This window comes from Silurus aristotelis, assembly GCF_946808225.1.
Source record: "Silurus aristotelis genome assembly, chromosome: 3".
Taxonomy (NCBI): Eukaryota; Metazoa; Chordata; class Actinopteri; order Siluriformes; family Siluridae; genus Silurus; species Silurus aristotelis.
In genome coordinates, this window is record NC_139576.1 from 5,486,656 (window position 1) to 5,505,209 (window position 18,554).

At 39.7% G+C, this 18,554-nt stretch overlaps 1 protein-coding gene across 1 annotated transcript in view; it reads right to left on the reverse strand.

Annotated features, from left to right (window-relative positions):
* cps1 (carbamoyl-phosphate synthase 1, mitochondrial) overlaps nucleotides 1–18,554 on the reverse strand; it is an 85,166-nt gene that overhangs the window by 45,943 nt on the left and 20,669 nt on the right. The window contains exons 16-23 of the mRNA XM_083536259.1: nucleotides 18,290–18,418; nucleotides 17,704–17,848; nucleotides 14,896–15,106; nucleotides 10,547–10,745; nucleotides 9,950–10,126; nucleotides 9,066–9,184; nucleotides 923–1,064; nucleotides 760–825 (exon numbers count right to left, since the gene is read on the reverse strand). Coding sequence (XP_083392385.1) covers nucleotides 760–825; nucleotides 923–1,064; nucleotides 9,066–9,184; nucleotides 9,950–10,126; nucleotides 10,547–10,745; nucleotides 14,896–15,106; nucleotides 17,704–17,848; nucleotides 18,290–18,418 — 1,188 coding nt within the window. The remainder of the gene's footprint in view (nucleotides 1–759; nucleotides 826–922; nucleotides 1,065–9,065; nucleotides 9,185–9,949; nucleotides 10,127–10,546; nucleotides 10,746–14,895; nucleotides 15,107–17,703; nucleotides 17,849–18,289; nucleotides 18,419–18,554) is intronic.

Genomic DNA, 18,554 nt, shown 5'->3' on the forward strand with positions numbered 1-18,554 from the left:
CACATAGTTCAGCTATAACTTTAGTTTAGAAACCTTCTAGATTTCTGCCAACACGAAACCTATTACAGTAAAGGTACTGTAGCTACATTGTTTAATTATCAACAGCTAGATTCATATCTGACTGTTTACTACCTTGACATTATTTGGATTAATATTTTTCAAATGTGTGTTTTTATGTATAAGATATATTCAATTAAAGTTACAATTCCAGAACATTTTAGAACGTATATTAAAACAAATTCACAGTTTCATTGTCATGTAACTTTCAGATTTTCATTGTCCTAAAATCCTTACATGTAGAGGAAAATATTTTATAAGATTTGAGGGTTTTAAATTATGGAAAATTTTTTCCCATCTAGCAAATATAAATCTTTGTAAAAAAAAAAATTTTTTCTTTTTATCCTTTTTTTTTTTTTTTTTTTTTTTAATGCACTGTATACAGTATATAATAATTGTTTTTGGAGTAATTTATTTTGGGTTTTTTGATACGTTGTAAATAATTTGCGATTATTTACAATAGCATATTTGTTATTATAATTAAATGTTTTTTTTTCCATAATTTCATTAGTCATTTTTTATTTATTTATTTATTATTATTTAGGTGGAGGCTTCAAATAACCTTTTTTAAAGTTTTCAGCCTCTCCATGTGCACCATATGGATTGCATTTTTTATTTAATTTTTTTATTATATATATTTTATTTTTGTGCAAAATAAATAATAATAAAAATGATAATAATAACAATTACAGCAAGTCTCACCTGGCCATGGTAGGTGCAGTACAGATAATTAGTGACGGCAGGATATTCTGCAGCCAGTGTGTCGATCTAAAAGGCAGCACACTCGATATTATTAGTGCTGCTATCGAAAAAAAAAGATGATGATTATTAGAAGATGATGGTTATTAGAGCATGATATCCAGACCTGTTTGACCCAGGGCTGGATGTTGTGTCTCAGTCTCAGAGACCGTGCCTCTGCCTCTGACAAGCCTAGGTTCTGGCCCACCTGACGGTCTGAAAAGCCCTCCTGCTTGACCTTCAGCAACAGATCAGCTGGAATGGTGGAGCTGAGAGATTACCCAGAAAATTAGCATAAAACACCTAAACCCATCCAGTTTATTAATGAGCATTCCATTGCTATACAATTTCTCCATTTATTTTTTCTTGTTTGTTTGTTTATTAAGCTTTAATGCCATTTTAGTGTCAGTATATCAGTATTTCAATTACTATATAAAACATTTCAGCTTTACATTAGCCAAAAAACACAAGTGATACATTATAAAAAATCCCTTGGAAACTTGTTTTTGTATAAAAGCGTTACCAAGCAAAATTGTAAAAAAAAAAAAAAAAAAAAAAAAAGAATCCAACAAAATGTGTTTATTAGTGAAGGGAACCTGACATGAGACACATAAGGGAGGAGCTTCGCCCATGCCTTGATTTAAAACTATGAAAGACACTTCCAATAACTTCTGCCATTTGTTAATGGTGTATAACTTAATTATTATTATGTCCAAATCATGTGCTTTCCTGGCAGCCGTATATTACTCTCTCATTGCTAGTCAAACGAGTTTTGTAACCCACCAACAGATGGCAGCACAAGGCTGCTTGCACAGTCACAAGGAGCACCGACCTTCATAAATACATCGTCCTGTGTACAGTACATCGCGAGCTGCACAACTGGTGCTATTTCGACCACGTGCGTTACCGCGTCTGCAATAGCCCACGTGATTTTCTCACCGGAAACAACATGATCTCACTCTCGCACCCACCCTACTCGCCAGATTTGGCTCCTGCAGACTTTGCGCAAAGATGAAGACCGCTGTTTTGACACCATTGAGGAGATCCAGCATGAATAACAGAAGGTGCTTGACACGCTTCGAAAAAATAAAACTTCCAGGACATATTCCAGAAGTGGCAGGAATGCTGGGAGCGCTGTATTGCTGTGCAAGGGGACTATTTTGGAGGTGATAGTGTGGAAATGTAGATAAATACAGTAAACAGAGCTAATCTCTGCTAATACCAGCTCATATAATCCTAAAGTTTTCCTTCTTTGAATGATCTAATTTGGTTGAAATTCCAACAATTATGGGTTGGTCAATCTTTAAAATTTTTTAGAAGGTGCGTTTACATTGTAATTGGTTTAAAAGTCCAATCTGAATTAAAATGCACCATGTAAACACCTCAATCGGAATAAAAATGCTCAGACCGAATGAAATTGCAATCGTTTTGAGAGGGGTAGGACAAACCTTTCTATAAACCGATTGCTTTGCATCTACGTCATCACCTCAGGGGTCGTCAAAAAGCAAAATGGCGGCAGCGAAATCAAACTGGATTTTAACTCAAACAACACATTTATTAAATACACTGAAGGAACTAAATATACGTTTTTATTTTCTATTCCAGGTCACTAAACTCCAGCAATACAACCCGCTCCCACCAGTCCTTATTACAGACCTTCATCCACATGCTTTTGCTTTTTGGGGAGGAAGGGATGATGAGATGCTCCGTATAGATGCACCGCCACAAAAAACCTCCTGTTTTTTCCTCAGACCTTCCAGCAACAGTCTTCCCACAAATTCGCACTGCATTGCATAAAAACAGCGTGCAGAAGGAAAAAAATGGAGCTTTGTGTTGCGGCAAACGGAACAGAGGCTAACGTGTGCATGTCCCAAAGTCATTCCGATTAAAAGCATGGGCACTTGTAAACACCATATCGGATTAGATCACGTCTCATGTAAACAGCCCACCGAATTGTTCGATCGGAATAATTTTAATCGGAATGACAAAAAAACGCACGTGTAAACGTGGCTAGCGCTTGAAGACAAGACTGTGAGTCCGATTTTTGTCAAAAGATTTATTACTAATCCTATGTTTAAATTACGTGTCAAATCAGTAGTAAGATCGAGTTTCATTTCAAATCAGATATTCCATATAATTACCTATATCTAAATAACACACTACAGTATATATAGACTAATAACACAAGCAGCTAAGTTCAGACAAAATCACGGCACCCTATAAAAGGAGGAAGAGTTCATGTGTCTATGGTAGATGATGAACTGCATTATTGGACAATGTAGCAACTACACATAGGAAGCTCTGTACCTCTACTTACACGCATCTTCTGCATCTGACCCGGCCTGCAGAATGATTAAAGATGTATACTATGTAGATTTCTACCAAAACAGTAAACAACCAGGAAGTTCATGGTGTACAAAATACCCATACTGCAGAGGCTGGCAGACAGACAAAAACTATGAGCTTTGAGATGGCACCTGCTTAATCCTGCACCTCAGAGCACGATATTTCAACAAAGAGGATTTGGTTTCCAAAAGTCACCTCCGAATAGTTCAGAATAACTCTGATCATCTGCTAATGTTAAATCGGATACATCAGAGTTTCTGATACCATGACAAAAACACACTCATTCTTAACAATCAAATGCAATTTGAAGAGGTGCTCTTTCACTGGTGTCTTCAGCTCACTGTAAGCTTTGCACTTAATGGAGTTTTGTGGCTAAACGTGAATCGACTGTGTCCTATAAACCAGCTCACTAATTAATGCATGTGATAGAAAGTACTTTTGATGAATAGGCATTGAGTGCTCAGTCCTTTTCAATGGTGTGTAGACATGTAGACTTAACTGGTTGTACGTTTTGGGTTCTTGTAGTTGTACCTGACATGGCACAGTGTTCACAGACAATGATTTCTGGCGGTGTGAATGAGTCCATGCAGTTATTTCCATTAGAGGATGATGACGGTTTTAAATGCAGTGAGGGGCATCCGATATAGATTTTCGCCCTTGTCCCTTTCCCATTGATTTCTCCAGATTCTTTGAAAATTCTGATGATATTATTTACTGCAAATGATCAGATATTCCACTGTTTTACAATTTAATGTGAACATAATTCTGAAACTGTTCCACAAATTGTAGACTCGCAGATGGGTGAAGCTCCGCCCATCTTAACTTCTGAGAGACTCTGCTTCACTATAATACACTATTTTTACACAATCATCTTACTTACCTGCTGTCAATGAATCCAATTAGTTGCAAAATATTCATACTTTTAATACCATTAACTTTTTCCAGACTTTTGCTGCCCCATCGAATTTGAAATTACCTCCTAATTTCATTCAAATAATCCATTTCCTCAGTTTAAACACTTGGTTTCTATGTTCTATAATAAGTAAAATATGGGTTTATAAGATTTGCAAATCAATGCGTTTTATTATTATTTACATTTTACCAACTTTTTTGGGAAATTAACTTTGCATGTGTGTATGTGATATTAGTTTAGTCCTTTTTTACAGATTACAGTTAAACATTTTGTGAACTAAAACCACCTCAGCAGCTGTTTAGCATCCACAGAAAAACTATGAATAATTTCACATTCGGGGTGAAATACTGTAGACCTCCATTTGTGTTGCAGCGCAAACCTAAAGCAAATATTAACTCCAGAACATGTCTCAACTAGAAAAAAGTAATACCATTGACTCTGATTAGTATGATTACTTTGGAGAATGTGCTCAACAATCATGAAACTACAGTATAATGAATGGACATTTGCTGTTTCTTTTTGAGCATGGTTCCTCTCAAGGTTTCTTCTTTTATCTAAGGAAGTTTTTCTTTTCTTTGCCATTGTCTACACTGGTTTGCTCATTAGCGATAATGCAAATCGATTCATTCTATTTTATGTGTACAGCACTTTTAACAATGGACATTGTCCCAAAGCAGATTTATAAATTAATCTTTAAGTTTATTCCTAATGAGCAAGCATGTTCTTCACTTGAACTAGGAGACCCAAACCTGTTCCCGCACTTTACACATACCCCTGTGCAATAAAGCCAGCTCCATAAAATATAGTTTACATGGTTTGGAATGGAAGATGTCCTGCTATAGAGCTCTGACCTCAACCCCATTGAACAGGATGCACCTCAAGCCTCCTCATCTCACCTACATCAGTGACTTACTTTACTACCACAATTGTGGGGGTGTATATAAGCCTAAATCTCTACAAAATCTAGTGTAACATCTACCCAAAATAGCGGAGGTATTATAACCGCAAATAGAAGCTAAAGGTGGAATTGGATGTTCGAAAAGCACATACAAATCTTATGGAAACAGGCTAAAAATCAACAAATGCATCAGCCCTGTAGCTAAGTATCTGGACATTTGTTCTATAAATGTTAAACTGTTTCATTTTTTGCATTTAAAAAATTGTTGTATCTGCCCAGTAGTTTGTTTAGAGGGTTCTGTCAAGCAAACGCAAAGTTTAGCTTTAACTTTAGTTTAGAAAATTCTAGTTTCCTGGCAACACTTTATGTTACACAACACTTAATGTTGTAAAGTAAATATAGCTAATACCTTCGATTCAATTTAATTTGTATACCATTTTTAAGAACAAACATTGTCTCAAAGCAGCTTTATAAATTTTAATAGATTACAAATATAAATTAAAAAAATTATAAATAAGTCTCCAAGTTTAGTCCTAATGTGCAGCCATTGGTGACAGTGGCAATGAAAAACTCCCTCCGATGGCAACTTTGAGTGTAACCAGACAAAAAACGTAGAGACCCAATTATGGAATTCAAATTTGGATTCTGAATGTATAAATTCTGTATTCTGTAAAGTTGCTTTGTGCAACTGGAAGTCACCAAAACTAATTCCGTGTAAGTGCAAACATACTTGGCAATAAAACTCTATCTGATTCTGAAACTAAAATTTATATTCTAATTGTGTTCTGTAAAGATGCCAATGTCAATTGTTGAAAGTGATTTCCAAAAAAAAATTTAATTAAACTGTGTGAAACCAATGCAATACTGACCTAAAATAAATTCCCTTAAACATTGCCGATATACAAATTCAATAATTCACATCGCTTACCCTAACCTTCTTAAAATGCTTTTGTGGTGTATAATGCAATAGGTAAAATTTTATGGACCTAGTATTGTTCTAAGACAAAACAATTAAAAAAAATGTAGAAGTTTAGTGTCTGTAATGTTGTGCCTTATAATTGTAAGTTTATATTTGTTACTTTTCAGCATTCTGTAACGACATTATATTTCTTACTTTAGCAATTAGGTTGAAAAAAGACTATCCTGGTAATGTTATCCACATAAGCCTTAGCGGAAAGAGTCAATAATCACACCAAGGTACACGCTGAGACAGAAAGACCATCCAGTAATGCTACTTAATTCAAAAGTTTACTTCTAGCTGGTCCTTGTAAGAGTCGTTCCATCTTATCAGACTTATCAAGCATCAACTGTCTAATGTCCTTTGCACACTACAACATTGTTGAAGTATCTCAACTTTTTTTGCTGAAATGTACAACTGTGTATCGTCAACATGTAGTGGAAGCTAATACGATGATTACGTATAATTTCGCCCAAAGGAAACATATATGAAGGCAAAAACAGTGGGCTTAGGATAGATCCTTGCGGAACTCCTAACTGTACCTCAGGGAGTGTAGAGAATTCACCACCAATTCAACAAACATAATGATCAGTCATTTAAGAATTGTTGCCTGTGTATTTTGTGACATTTTGGAGGCAAATTTCAATGAATTAGGCGACATTTATTATTAACCCCAATACAGTTTTAGAAAAGCTCATTCGACTGGTACCATCATGAAGATAACAAAAAAGCCTCACTTCATTGTGCCAAAGGTGTAATTACAGTCAGCCTGGCTTGCACACACACACACACACACACACACACACACACACACACACACACACACACACACACACACACACACACTCGCTGTTTTGTTCTGGTGGGTGGTTTCCATTGACATCACTGCTCCTGATGCTGCTTAACTGCCTTTGTTGCTGCAACACCATAAATCCACTCTTCTCGATTGGTTTAAGGACGCTAAACTATGCAGCAAACGCAAAGCACAGACTCTGTGTATGAACACGGTGCCACAGGCCCCGCGCTATTACGTTCCAAACAAATGTGCCGTGCATTATGTTAGCGAAAACAGAAAAAAACTCCAGATTTCGCCTCCCCCTCAGCAAAGCGAGCCAGAGAGTCACGGCAGACTCGCAGTTGGAGACGCACCGGTGTGGGGCAGCAGGTCTGTTCCGCTCTGCCGTGTCGGTCTCTGTGGACATACAATCTCACAATCGATCCCACACACCAACTGTGAGTTTTTACTACAGACACACTCAGAGTTAGTCTCTGACCCTACAGCGCAAAAACTCCAAATAAATCATTCACAAAGCACAGAAATACCCTGCTTTCTGAATGTTGAAAAATCTGAGCAGCCAGAATTAAAAAACGGAAATTTACCCCAAAAAATAAACCCTAGCGACATGTGGACAAAGAATGGACGAAGATGGTGACTTTCCAGGTTTTACCTCTTAATACCATCATTTTGAGGCCATGGCTATGAAAAACATCAAAATTATAGAGAGATGCAGTAGAACAGAGAGCTGCATCACAGACAGGAATCTCATACAGTGAGAATGAAAGTCATTACTGAAGCAAGAAACCCAATGAACACAATTCAACACGTCTCCTTTCACTGTAGCCACAACTGCATCGCCCACATACATCATCTCTACTGTAGCAGAAGCATCGATATTAACCTCATAAATTAACCCGGAGGTTTCCGTGAATTGTTCCTGTGTAGTACGGTTGTTCTGTGGATTCGAAATAAAGGCAAATTGTAAGTTTTGTGCAGATTCTACAGGAAAGAATAAATGATTCATGAAAAAGCTCAACAACTGTTTTGAACTATTTTCACCTTTCCTCGTGATGTTCAGGTTTTCCTGAAAAGTCCGTCTTGTAAGTGTACCTGTGACCAAATCAATTTCTTCTCTTTCAGTCGTTGTGGATTGAAAAAACAGCTATTAAATCCACATGAATATATTTGCGCACCATGTCATGTGATGGCTGAAATCTGATTTGATAGAAAATCTAACCTAAACATACACTACAGGAAGCAGCACCAGCAACAGAAAAGCTTTGAAATGAAGAAAACAGACTATTGGGTATAATTGAATACATATTCATGGACAGAAATATATTCAAAGATATTTTAGGCCAGCAGAGAAGATCTTGCTGACCCTGTTGTCTGTTTTTCAAGAACCCAGAACAGCTAAAAGGGCCTTTCGTGCTCTGCTGGTTTCACTTTGGATGTTCAGTCACCCCTCATGCACGAAATGGTCAAATGAGCGTTTGTCTTTTATCCTATTAAAACGCTCTATACGCAAACACGTAACAAACACCAGGAGACGTGCTGGATTCAATAACTCTGTATTAACGCTGTGTCTGGGCTTCAGAAGAAATTTTTATGCAGATTACAGTGAGATATTCGATCATTTAATTCACTAAAATACTGAATTTCATCAAGTCTGATGAATAATGAAGACATTTTAGTAAACAAATCAGTGGCACATTTGTTGGGAAATTTGTAGAAAAGTCAGACTTCCTGTGTCCTAAACTCTTTTACCTAGACCCACCTCATTAGATAGATAGATAAAAAGATAGATAGATAGATAGATAGATAGATAGATAGATAGATAGATAGATAGATAGATAGATAGATAGATAGATAGATAGATAGATAGATAGATAGATAGATAGATGTCAGACAGACAGACAGACAGACAGACAGACAGACAGACAGAATGATAAATAGATCTCAGACAGACAGACAGACAGACAGACAGACAGACAGACAGACAGACAGACAGACAGATTTAAAACATGCAGACAGACAAGACAGAAGGATCACAGACAGACAGACAGACAGACAGACAGACAGACAGACAGACAGACAGACAGACAGACAGACAGACAGACAGAATGATAAATAGATCTCAGACAGACAGATCTCATAGGACAACTTTTGTCCATATACTGTGTGGTTTAGTCAGTCTAAAAGCACTTAGATATTCTCCTGAAATTAGACATAGCCATGAGCGAAAGCTTAAATCCATCCCCACATCCCCATCTAGTGGCTCCCGCTTGTTGTATTTCATAAATAAAATTCACACCCAAGTAAGGTGTTGCGACATGGTTGGTGATTGCGTGAGCCTTCGGTGTTGTCTGAATCTCACCTGGTGTACAGTCTCAAGTGCTGCTCCAGCTTCGTAATGCGCCTCAGTTTGTGCAGAAACCATTTATCGATAGCTGTGAGCTCATGAATCCGATCCACGCTGACTCCGTCATGCAGCGCCTGCGGGGAGGGAACAAATGCCGACACGTGCTGCTTAAACTGTCTGATCAGGAACAAGTGCATCGGCGCACCGGTTACAAACAGCACGGCGACGCTAGTTGTTTAAGAAAATAGGAATCAGTAACATATTGTGGGTTCGCTGTTAAATGAGGTATAATGGCTCCTGATTGCAGCGGTAAGCTCGCTGCCTGCGCTGAATATAAAACGCCGAGGCGATGAGCCGTGACCACTCGGGCGCCTGGCGGATCGGGAACCCGGCCCTTGCTCAAGCGCAGAGAGAGCGGCATGAAATTACGCCGCGACAATTACCGCCAAGCCTAACCTTCAGAGTTATTGATATTTCCTGCCTTGATGCAATTTGGCCAATTTGTTTTTTAATAACAAATAATTATATCTAGCGACGTCTCGTGCGACGTTTGCTTTCACACCGCACCTGGCTGTAGGTTATACATTCGATTATTTTCAAGGTTATAGAGTTGGGAACAGAATGATTTGTAATTATGTTAAATATCATGAAGTGGCCCTGCAACTGCAAAAGGAAAACGGAAAATAAATAAAACAGATGTCACGTTGTTTCCCAGGTGAAGATAAAATATTACAAATGGATGTTTCTGTCCACCAGAAAAAGCTGTAGGTTTTGGTTATGTCTGGACGCTTTATCATTATGCGTGCTGGTGAAAAGAAGAGCGTAACGCCGGTCCTCTTATACCTGTCCAACAAAAAGAAAGCAGAATAGAGATGTGAAAGTTTACTCCTGAGCTCTACCTTCGCCAGTGAGAAGATGCGAGTGCTGGAGGGAACTGCCAGCTCCTGGTGCAGGTCTTGCTGCTCGCTCCAGAGTCGATTCAGGGGCAGGTGTGGCACAAAGCCGTCCACGGAGGGGTGGCACATCCTCAGTGCCTTCTGGATGCTCTCTTCGAATGTACGACCCACCGCCATTACCTGAGAGGTGCAGAGATGAGAGGAGAGGAGAGGAAAAGAAAAGAAAGGAAAAGAAAGGAAAGGAAAGTGTAATGAATATGAAGAGTAAAAATAATAAATATAAAAAGAAAAAGAAAAAGAAAAGAAAAAAGAAAAGAAAAGAAGAAAAGAAAAAAAAAGAAAAGAAAAGAAAAAGAAGAAAAGAAAAGAAAAGAAAAGAGTGGATGAGAAGAAAGGAAAGGAAAGAAAAGGAAAGGATGGAAAGAAAAGAAAAGAAAAGAAAAGAAAAGAAAAGAAAAGAAAAGAAAAGAAAAGAAAAGAAAAGAAAAGAGTGGAAAGGAAAGGTAAAGTGTGGAAAAGGAAAGGTAAAGAAGGAAAGGAAAGGAAAGGAAAGGAAAGGAAAGGAAAGGAAAGGAAAGGAAAGGAAAGGAAGTCTCTTACCTCTCCTACACTTTTCATGGCACTACCGATCTCCTGTGACATGCCATGGAAGCGATCCAGGTCCCAGCGTGGGATCTTTGTCACAATGTAGTCCAGACTGGGTTCGAAGCAGGCCGTGGTTTTTCCCGACACGACGTTCTTAATCTCGGGAAGAGGAATACCCAGCGCCAGTTTTGCTGCTACAAATGCCAGAGGGTACCTGGGGCAAGAGTCAGAGGCATCTACTTTCACTTCAGATTCTCTGTTACCACTTTTGTTAAGATGTTTTTAACTACAGACCTGCAGATAACAACTGCAATGACATAAAAAAAAACTACAAAAGTTTGTGAACATTCGATATTTAGTCTTCATTCACTGTTTCTATAACCTCCACTCTTCTGGGAAGATGTTCCACTAGATTCTGTGGAGATTTGTGCTCATTTAGCCACAAGGGTGTAAGTAAAGTCAGGTACTGATGTAGGTGAGGTGAGGAGGCCTGTGGTTTATTGATTAAATATGATAAATAAATAGAAATTGTATTTGGACCTTCTATGTTGTTTGGTTTAGAAACAGTAGGACTTAAAGACAGAAGGTGGAGCTGGACTTAGCAGAGCTGAAGAGCCTGAGATTTTCATTGGGAGTAACGAGGATTGACAGGATTCGAAATTAGTTTATTAGAGGGACAGCGCATGTAGGACGTTTTGGAGACAAGGTGAGGAAGGTGAGAGGATGCTTGAGGAATGGAGAAGGAGTGTGCTGGTACCGATCTTTAAGAATAAGGGAGATGTACAGACCTGCAGTAACTACAGGGAAATAAAGTTGATCAGTCACACCATGACGTTATGGGAAAGCATAGTGGAAGCCAGGCTGAGAGAAGAGGGGACCATCTGTGAGCAACAGTATGGTTTCATGCCGAGAAAGAGCACCACAGACGCATTATTTGCTTTGAGAATGTTAATGGAGAAGTATAGAGAAGGTCAGAAGGAGTTGCATTGTGTGTTTGTGGATTTAGAGAAATCGTACGACAGCGTGGAGAGAGGAGTTGTGGTATTGTATGAGGAAGTCACGTGTGTCAGAGAAGTATGTGAGGGTGGTGCAGGACATGTATGAGGACAGTGTGACAGCAGTGAAGTGTGCAGTAGGAACAACAGACTGGTTCAAGGTGGGGGTTGGACTGCATCAAGGATCGGCCCTGAGCCCTTTCCCGCTTGCAGTGGTGATGGACAGGTTAAAGGACGAGGTCAGACAGAAGTCTCCCTGGACTATGATGTTTGCAGATAATATTGTGATTTGTGGTGAGAGTAGGGAGCAGGTTGAGAAGAGCCTGGAGAGGTGGAGTACATGTGTGTGAATGAGAGGGAGGGCAGTGGAGTGGTGCGGTTGCAGGGAGAAGAGGTGGAGAAGGTGGAGGAGTTCAGGTACCTGGGGTCAACAGTGCAAAGTAATGGAGAGTGTGTTAGAGAAGTGAAGAAAAGAGTGCAGGCAGGGTGGAGTGGGTGGAGAAGAGTGATAGCAGGAGTGATTTGTGATAAAAGAGTATCTGTGAGAGTAAAAGGCAAAGTTTATAGGACTGTGGTGAGACCTGAGATGTTGTATGGTTTAGAGACAGTGGCATTGAGTAAAAGACAGGAGGTGGAGCTGGAGGTAGCAGAGCTGAAGATGTTGAGGTTTCTTTTGGAAGTGACGACGATGGACAGAATTAGAAATTAGTTTATTAGAGGGACAGCGCATGTTGGACGTTTTGGGGACAAACTGAGAGAGGCGAGATTGAGATGGCTTGCACATGTGCAGTTAGGGGACATGGGGTATATCAGTAGGAGAATGCTGAGGATGGAGCCACCAGGAAGGAGGAAAAGAGGAAGACCAAAGAGGAGGTTTATGTATGTGGTGAGGAAAGACATGCAGGTAGTTGGTTTGAAAGAGGCAGATGTAGATGTAATGTTTTACATTGAATATTGAATTTTCTAAAGATATGATCTACTTAACTGTTCAATTTTTCAATGTCTTTATTCTTTCCATCCTTCATTTATTCACTCCGTTGAAACTTCAAAGAATCCATTTTGGCTTCTCCCATTAGAGGGCGCCACAGCAGATGATCTGCATGTTTAATTTGGCACATGTTTTTATGCTGGATGACCTTCCTAACGCAACCCTCCCCATTTATCCGTTCTTGGGACCGGCACTAAGGGTGGCTGGGGTTGGTTCCCTGACCGGGGATCGAACCCGGGCCGCAGCGGTGGGAGCGCTGCATTATAACCACTAGACCACCACGGTACCGTAAAACCACTGACATTGTTGTGTATATTTTCAAGTTGAATAATAATAATAAAGAAAGAAAACGGTAACACTGCGGTTAAAGTGCGAGGTGGAGACTAAACAAACTTGCAGTCCGCCACTTAATACGTTCATGAAGGAACTCAAATTGTAACTATGTTCCACACGCACACATGTGCACCGAAAGCCCTGTAGAGAAACAGTGCGGTACGAACACGGCTTCTCCTTCACTCTTTCGAAGGCAAAAGAAATCCATTGTTTAATTCCATGCATTTTTTTTTTTTTTTTTTTTTTTTTTTTTCTTCAAAGTGGTCGACTTTCAGATGCCTTTCTAAATATACGGATTGGTTTCACACTGAACAGCCTGAGTGGTGGGTGGGTGTTGTCAAAGTCTGGCATCCAATGTGTTCAACATTTGGCAGGAGTCATTTCTCAATATTTCTGCAACAACACACACAAAGCCAGTGTGCTAATCGCTCGCCTTCCAACTTTTCAGAAAAGTTTCATAGGTGAGGCTCGAACTCAGCCGCTCACATTTCGTCTCCTTCTTCTTCGCGACATACAGTACAAGACGTATCTGTCACACCTGCAGCTGTCTAGTCTCACATACAGAAGCATCAGAATGAAATACGAGCACTAAAGGTCTGGTGTTTCAAACTGAGGCTACTGTATGTTAGACAGACACATACAAAGACCTGAAGAACCGCTATATTTGAAAGCCACTTTACCTAATAGTACAATACATACTTAGTAGCCAATATGTACGTTATACTGTATGGACAAAAGTATTGGGACACCTGTTTTAATCACCCGAATATGCACAATTCTCCCCAAAATCTAGTGGAACATCTTCCCAGAAGATTGGAGGTTATGATAACATAAAAACGGACTTGTATGGTCAGGTGTGAATCTTTTGTCAATATAACATATTTCTAGTATTTTTATTATTATAACATGAAGGGAAAATAATGTTGACATTAAAAAATAATATAATAATAACTATAAAAACAATAATAAGATGTATTAACATTCATCTTATATACATGTAAGTAATATATGTAATAATAAATAATTTTTGCTTTATAAAATAGATAAACAAAATGAATAAAGAGAGAAATATATACATGGAATCTCACAAAAATCGGTACTATGTTCTCAAGACACAAAACTAGAAATAAAAAAAATGGATATATTTTAGAGTAGTCAATGTGCAGCTTGTGTAGCAGAACAGATTTACTGTGTTCTGAAAATAACTCGCTTTATTGTGTAAAACTGTGTACAAAGTGTCAATGCATTGTGTGTGCACAATTGTTATGTAGCACTGCTTTAATCCTGCTGTAAAATACTGTATATACAGTATACGCTATAATGCCAAAAGTATTCGGTCACCTTTCCAGCAATATGTGTTTTTATTCAAACTGTTACCACAAATCTGGAATCACTCAATTGTACTGGACGTCTTTAGATGCGCTCTAATAAAATTTTGCATTCACTTGAACTTGGAAACTCAAACCTGTTCCAGCATGGCGATGCCCCTGTGCACAAAGTGAGCTCCTTGAAGATCTGGTTTACATGCTTTGGAGAGGAAGATCTTGCTGCTATAGAGCTCTGATCTCATTCCTACTGAACACCTTTGGGATGAATGTGAACGCTGACTGCACCCCAGGTCTCCTCACCTACATCAGTACCTGCCTTTCATAACACCATTGTGGCTGAACACAAAAATCCATAAGCACACTCCAAAATCTAGTGAAACATCTTCCCAGAAGAGTGGAGGGAATTCTAAGAGCTAATTGGGACTAATTGTAGAATGCAATGCTCAAAAATCACATACCGTACTTACGACCAGGTGACCCAATACTTTTGGCAAAATAGTGTATATATAATCTTTTTTTTTCTTTCCTCACTCTGCATTTTATAGCCCTTTTCTTCAAGTTGTTGATGCTTTCAGAAACATTTGGCAACTTCATTGGTGTGAGCTGTGCACCCTAAAAAAAACAGAAGCATGTGCATCATCTGACTCCACACATAATACATTCCCTGGGTACATACTGGACATAACTTAAAACGCTTCAAAAAGGTTAAACCTTTATTACCCTGTAGCTTTAGATGCCAGTGCTGAGCTTCTGGACAGCCGGGCGTTGACCTCGATGATGCAGTACTCAAGAGATGAAGGGTGCAGAGCGTACTGGATGTTGCACTCTCCCACAATGCCGAGGTGGCGGACGACTTTAATAGCAGTCTCCCGCAGCATATGGTACTCCTCGTTGGACAGAGTCTGGCTGGGTGCCACTACAATGGAGTCACCTTAAACAGGAAACAGAGAACAGGAAAGACTCGAGGCTATAACCTGCTCTGATCTGATCGTCCCTGCGTCCATTTATCGCTTGATGTACAACCTTTTGTGTAATGTGAAATTTAAAAGCCTCGGGGGTCTCGTTATTAAAGTCATGAAAAAATACTCTCATATCGCTTTTTCTCTCGGGCCAGGAAGCAATGCAAACCAGGAGCAGAATGTATTGCATATGACGGTTCAGTTCTCAGATTTCTCCCGATTCGGTTCGCCTTGTTACCTTTTTCAAGGAGGTCAAAGGAGCCATTTTAACTCCGCAGTGTGTCAATATATAAAACATGCACACACTGCCAAAGCACCACTTTTGGCTGATTGATATAAGCTCCTACATTCTAGCTGCGTAAAGGAAAAATCAATATATACACCACTGTGTTGTGTAAGTTGCATTCATTTCAAACTGCATCGAAGACTGCTGCTCTTTATCACTCTCTAAAGTCTAGAAAATGCATGGTTCGTCCTTGACATCACAACCACCTGCAGGTTCCTCTTGTGCTACCGAAACAAGGCCTGGACTCTACAAGACCTGTGGTAGGGTCTGTGGTATCTGGAACTAAGCTGTTAAGACCAGATCTAAAAGATGCTTGATTGTATTGAGATCTAAAAAAGTTGGAGGCCAAGTCAAACATGAAAACTTTTTGTGATGTTCATCAAACTTCTCCTTTATGATATATGCAGTGATTTCACAATTATCCTGCAAAAAGAGACCACTACTGTTAGGGAATAATGTAACCATGAAGTCTGTCCCAATATTTACACCGATCAGGCATTGCATTATGATCACCAGCCTAATACTGTGTTGGTCCCTTTTTGCTGCCAAAACAGTTCTGACCTGTCGAGCATTAACAACATGAACTTCTTCAGCAATCTGAGGTGTTGGATCAGACCACACGGATCAGTCTTCGCTCCCCATGTGCATTAATTAAGCTTAGTCCACCCATGACACTGTCGCCGGTTCACCACTGTTCCTTACTTGGAGCACTTTTGATTTATCCTGACTACTGCAGACCATGAACATCCCACAAGAGCTGCAGTTTTGGAGATGCTCTGCCCCAGTCGTCTAGACGTCAAAATTTGTCAAACTCACTCAAATCCTTACGCTTTTTTTCCTGCTTCTAACAGATCAACTTTGAGAACAAAATGTTATCCTGCTGCCTTAAATATCCCACCCACTAACAAGTGCCATGATGAAGAGATAATCAGTGTTATTCACTTCACCACTCATAATGTTATAATGTCATAATGTTACAGTGTTGCCTGGTCAGTTTAGGTAGGTGGTACATGCCAAAGTAAAATACACATGAATGCCAGGACTAAAGGTTTCCCAGTAGAACATTGGCCAGAACATCACACTGCCTTCTTTTAGTAGCACATCATGATGCCGTATCTTGAAACGCACACACAAGGCCATCCACATAATCCATCAGATGAGGCCTCATTCTCCAATTGCTCTCTAGTCCACTTCTGAATCTACATTTCCATTGTGGGAACTGTTGGTGATGAACAGGAGTGACCATCCATATACAGCAAGCTTTAACTTCTTTCTACCAGCTTTTTGTAGGTTCCAACTCAATCAATACTTCGAACACCCAGCATGACCTGACCAGTCAGGGTTCACATTCATCCTACAGGTGTTCAATAGGGTTGAGACCAATCAAGATCTTTCACTCCAACCCATGTACAACATCGTAATGCTGAAACAGGTTTGGGTTTCCAAATTCAATTGAATGGGGAAAAACGTAATGCTACCGCCCCCAAATACATCCTAAACAATAGTGTACCCCCAAGTTTGTTGTAATAGTTAGCTGAAAAAGGCAGTTGTACTAATATTCTTGCCTATATAGTGTACATTGGCAGGGGTGTAGAGAAATAATCAATGTTATTCACATCACATTAAGTATATTTATTGTTATGGCTGACTGTAAGTCTATCCTAATGAACATGTCATTATAATATACCGGTGGTCTCATCTTATGAATGAGGTTTTTGTGTATATTCTTTATAGAATAAATGTTTCAGCATATACTGTATCAATTTACAGTCTCAATATTGCCAAACCACAAAATGCAGCATTAACGCATAACATATAACATTATGACATTATGAGTGGTGAAGTGAATAACACTGATTATCTCTTCATCATGGCACCTGTTAGTGGGCTGGATATTATTAGTCAGCAAGTGAACATTTTGTCCTCAACGTCGACGTGTTAGAAGCAGAAAAAATGGGCGAGCGTAAGGATTTGAGCGAGTTTGACGAGAGCCACATTGTGACGTCTAGACGTCTGGGTCAGAGCATCACCAAAACTGCAGCTCTTGTGGGCTGTTTTCCGGTCTGCAGTGGTCAGTGTCTATTAAAAGTGCTCCAAGGAAGGAACAGTGGTGAACCGATCCAACAGACGAGCTCCTGTAGCTCAAATAGCTGAAGAAGCTAATGCTGTTAAAGCTCGATGGCTCAGAACAGCAAAAGGGGACCAACACAATATGATGGCCTTGTCCAGCAATGTAGCATTTAAAAAAAAAGACCTGCAGGCAGAAATAACAGCATGCTGCACCTGTATGGATTCCCAGGGGGTCGAAGTTCTCCATGTTGCAGACAGTGACGCAGTTATCAGCGACGTCTCTGACCACCTCGTACTCCACTTCCTTCCACCCCAGCAAAGACCTCTCCACCAGGATCTGAGTGCTCATGGCTAAAGCCTGGAGCACAACACACAAAGACGAGTGCGGGTCATTTTTTCCTGCTCTTACACATCTGGCACAGGTCAGAAGGGGCTGGATAATTAGGTCATATAGAAGCAGGTGAGCTAAATTAGAAAAAAGTGTGTGGTCCTCAGGCATGGGACTCACAAAATGCACGAAATGAGCGTTCCCTGGGGCCACGGAAGAAAAAAAAAACAACAACATTAAAAAAACACCTCTTATTAAAGGTATATTTCAAGCAGAAAGCTAACAAGATGGTGTCAGCATTAGCACAAGTTATCGAGGCGTTCAGCACTTTTATTAGGGAAGAATGAAAAAAAGGGGAACCACAAACAGGCCGATATCTCTTAAAGAAATCTCCTTTGCGTGTGAATTTCCTGTGCAGTTTTGCTGACCAACTCGGGAATCAGATCTGGCGTGACGTAGGTATGGCGTTACCTTGCGTGCAGTATCTTCCAGTTTGTTTTTGTCGCTGCAAAGGCCGGAGCCCAAGCCTCCTAAGGCATACGCCGAACGCAACATCACCGGGTATCCGATCTCGTCTGCGGCCTTCAGAGCATCTGCGACCTACAGGAGGACGATAATCGTTATAAAGTAGTTGACGTGTGCAGTTCATGCGATTTGATCGGGAATCGTTAGAAGCCATACTGAGAAGAAATATGAAATGTGGATCGGAGAAAAAAATACTGGGATTTCGAGTGTA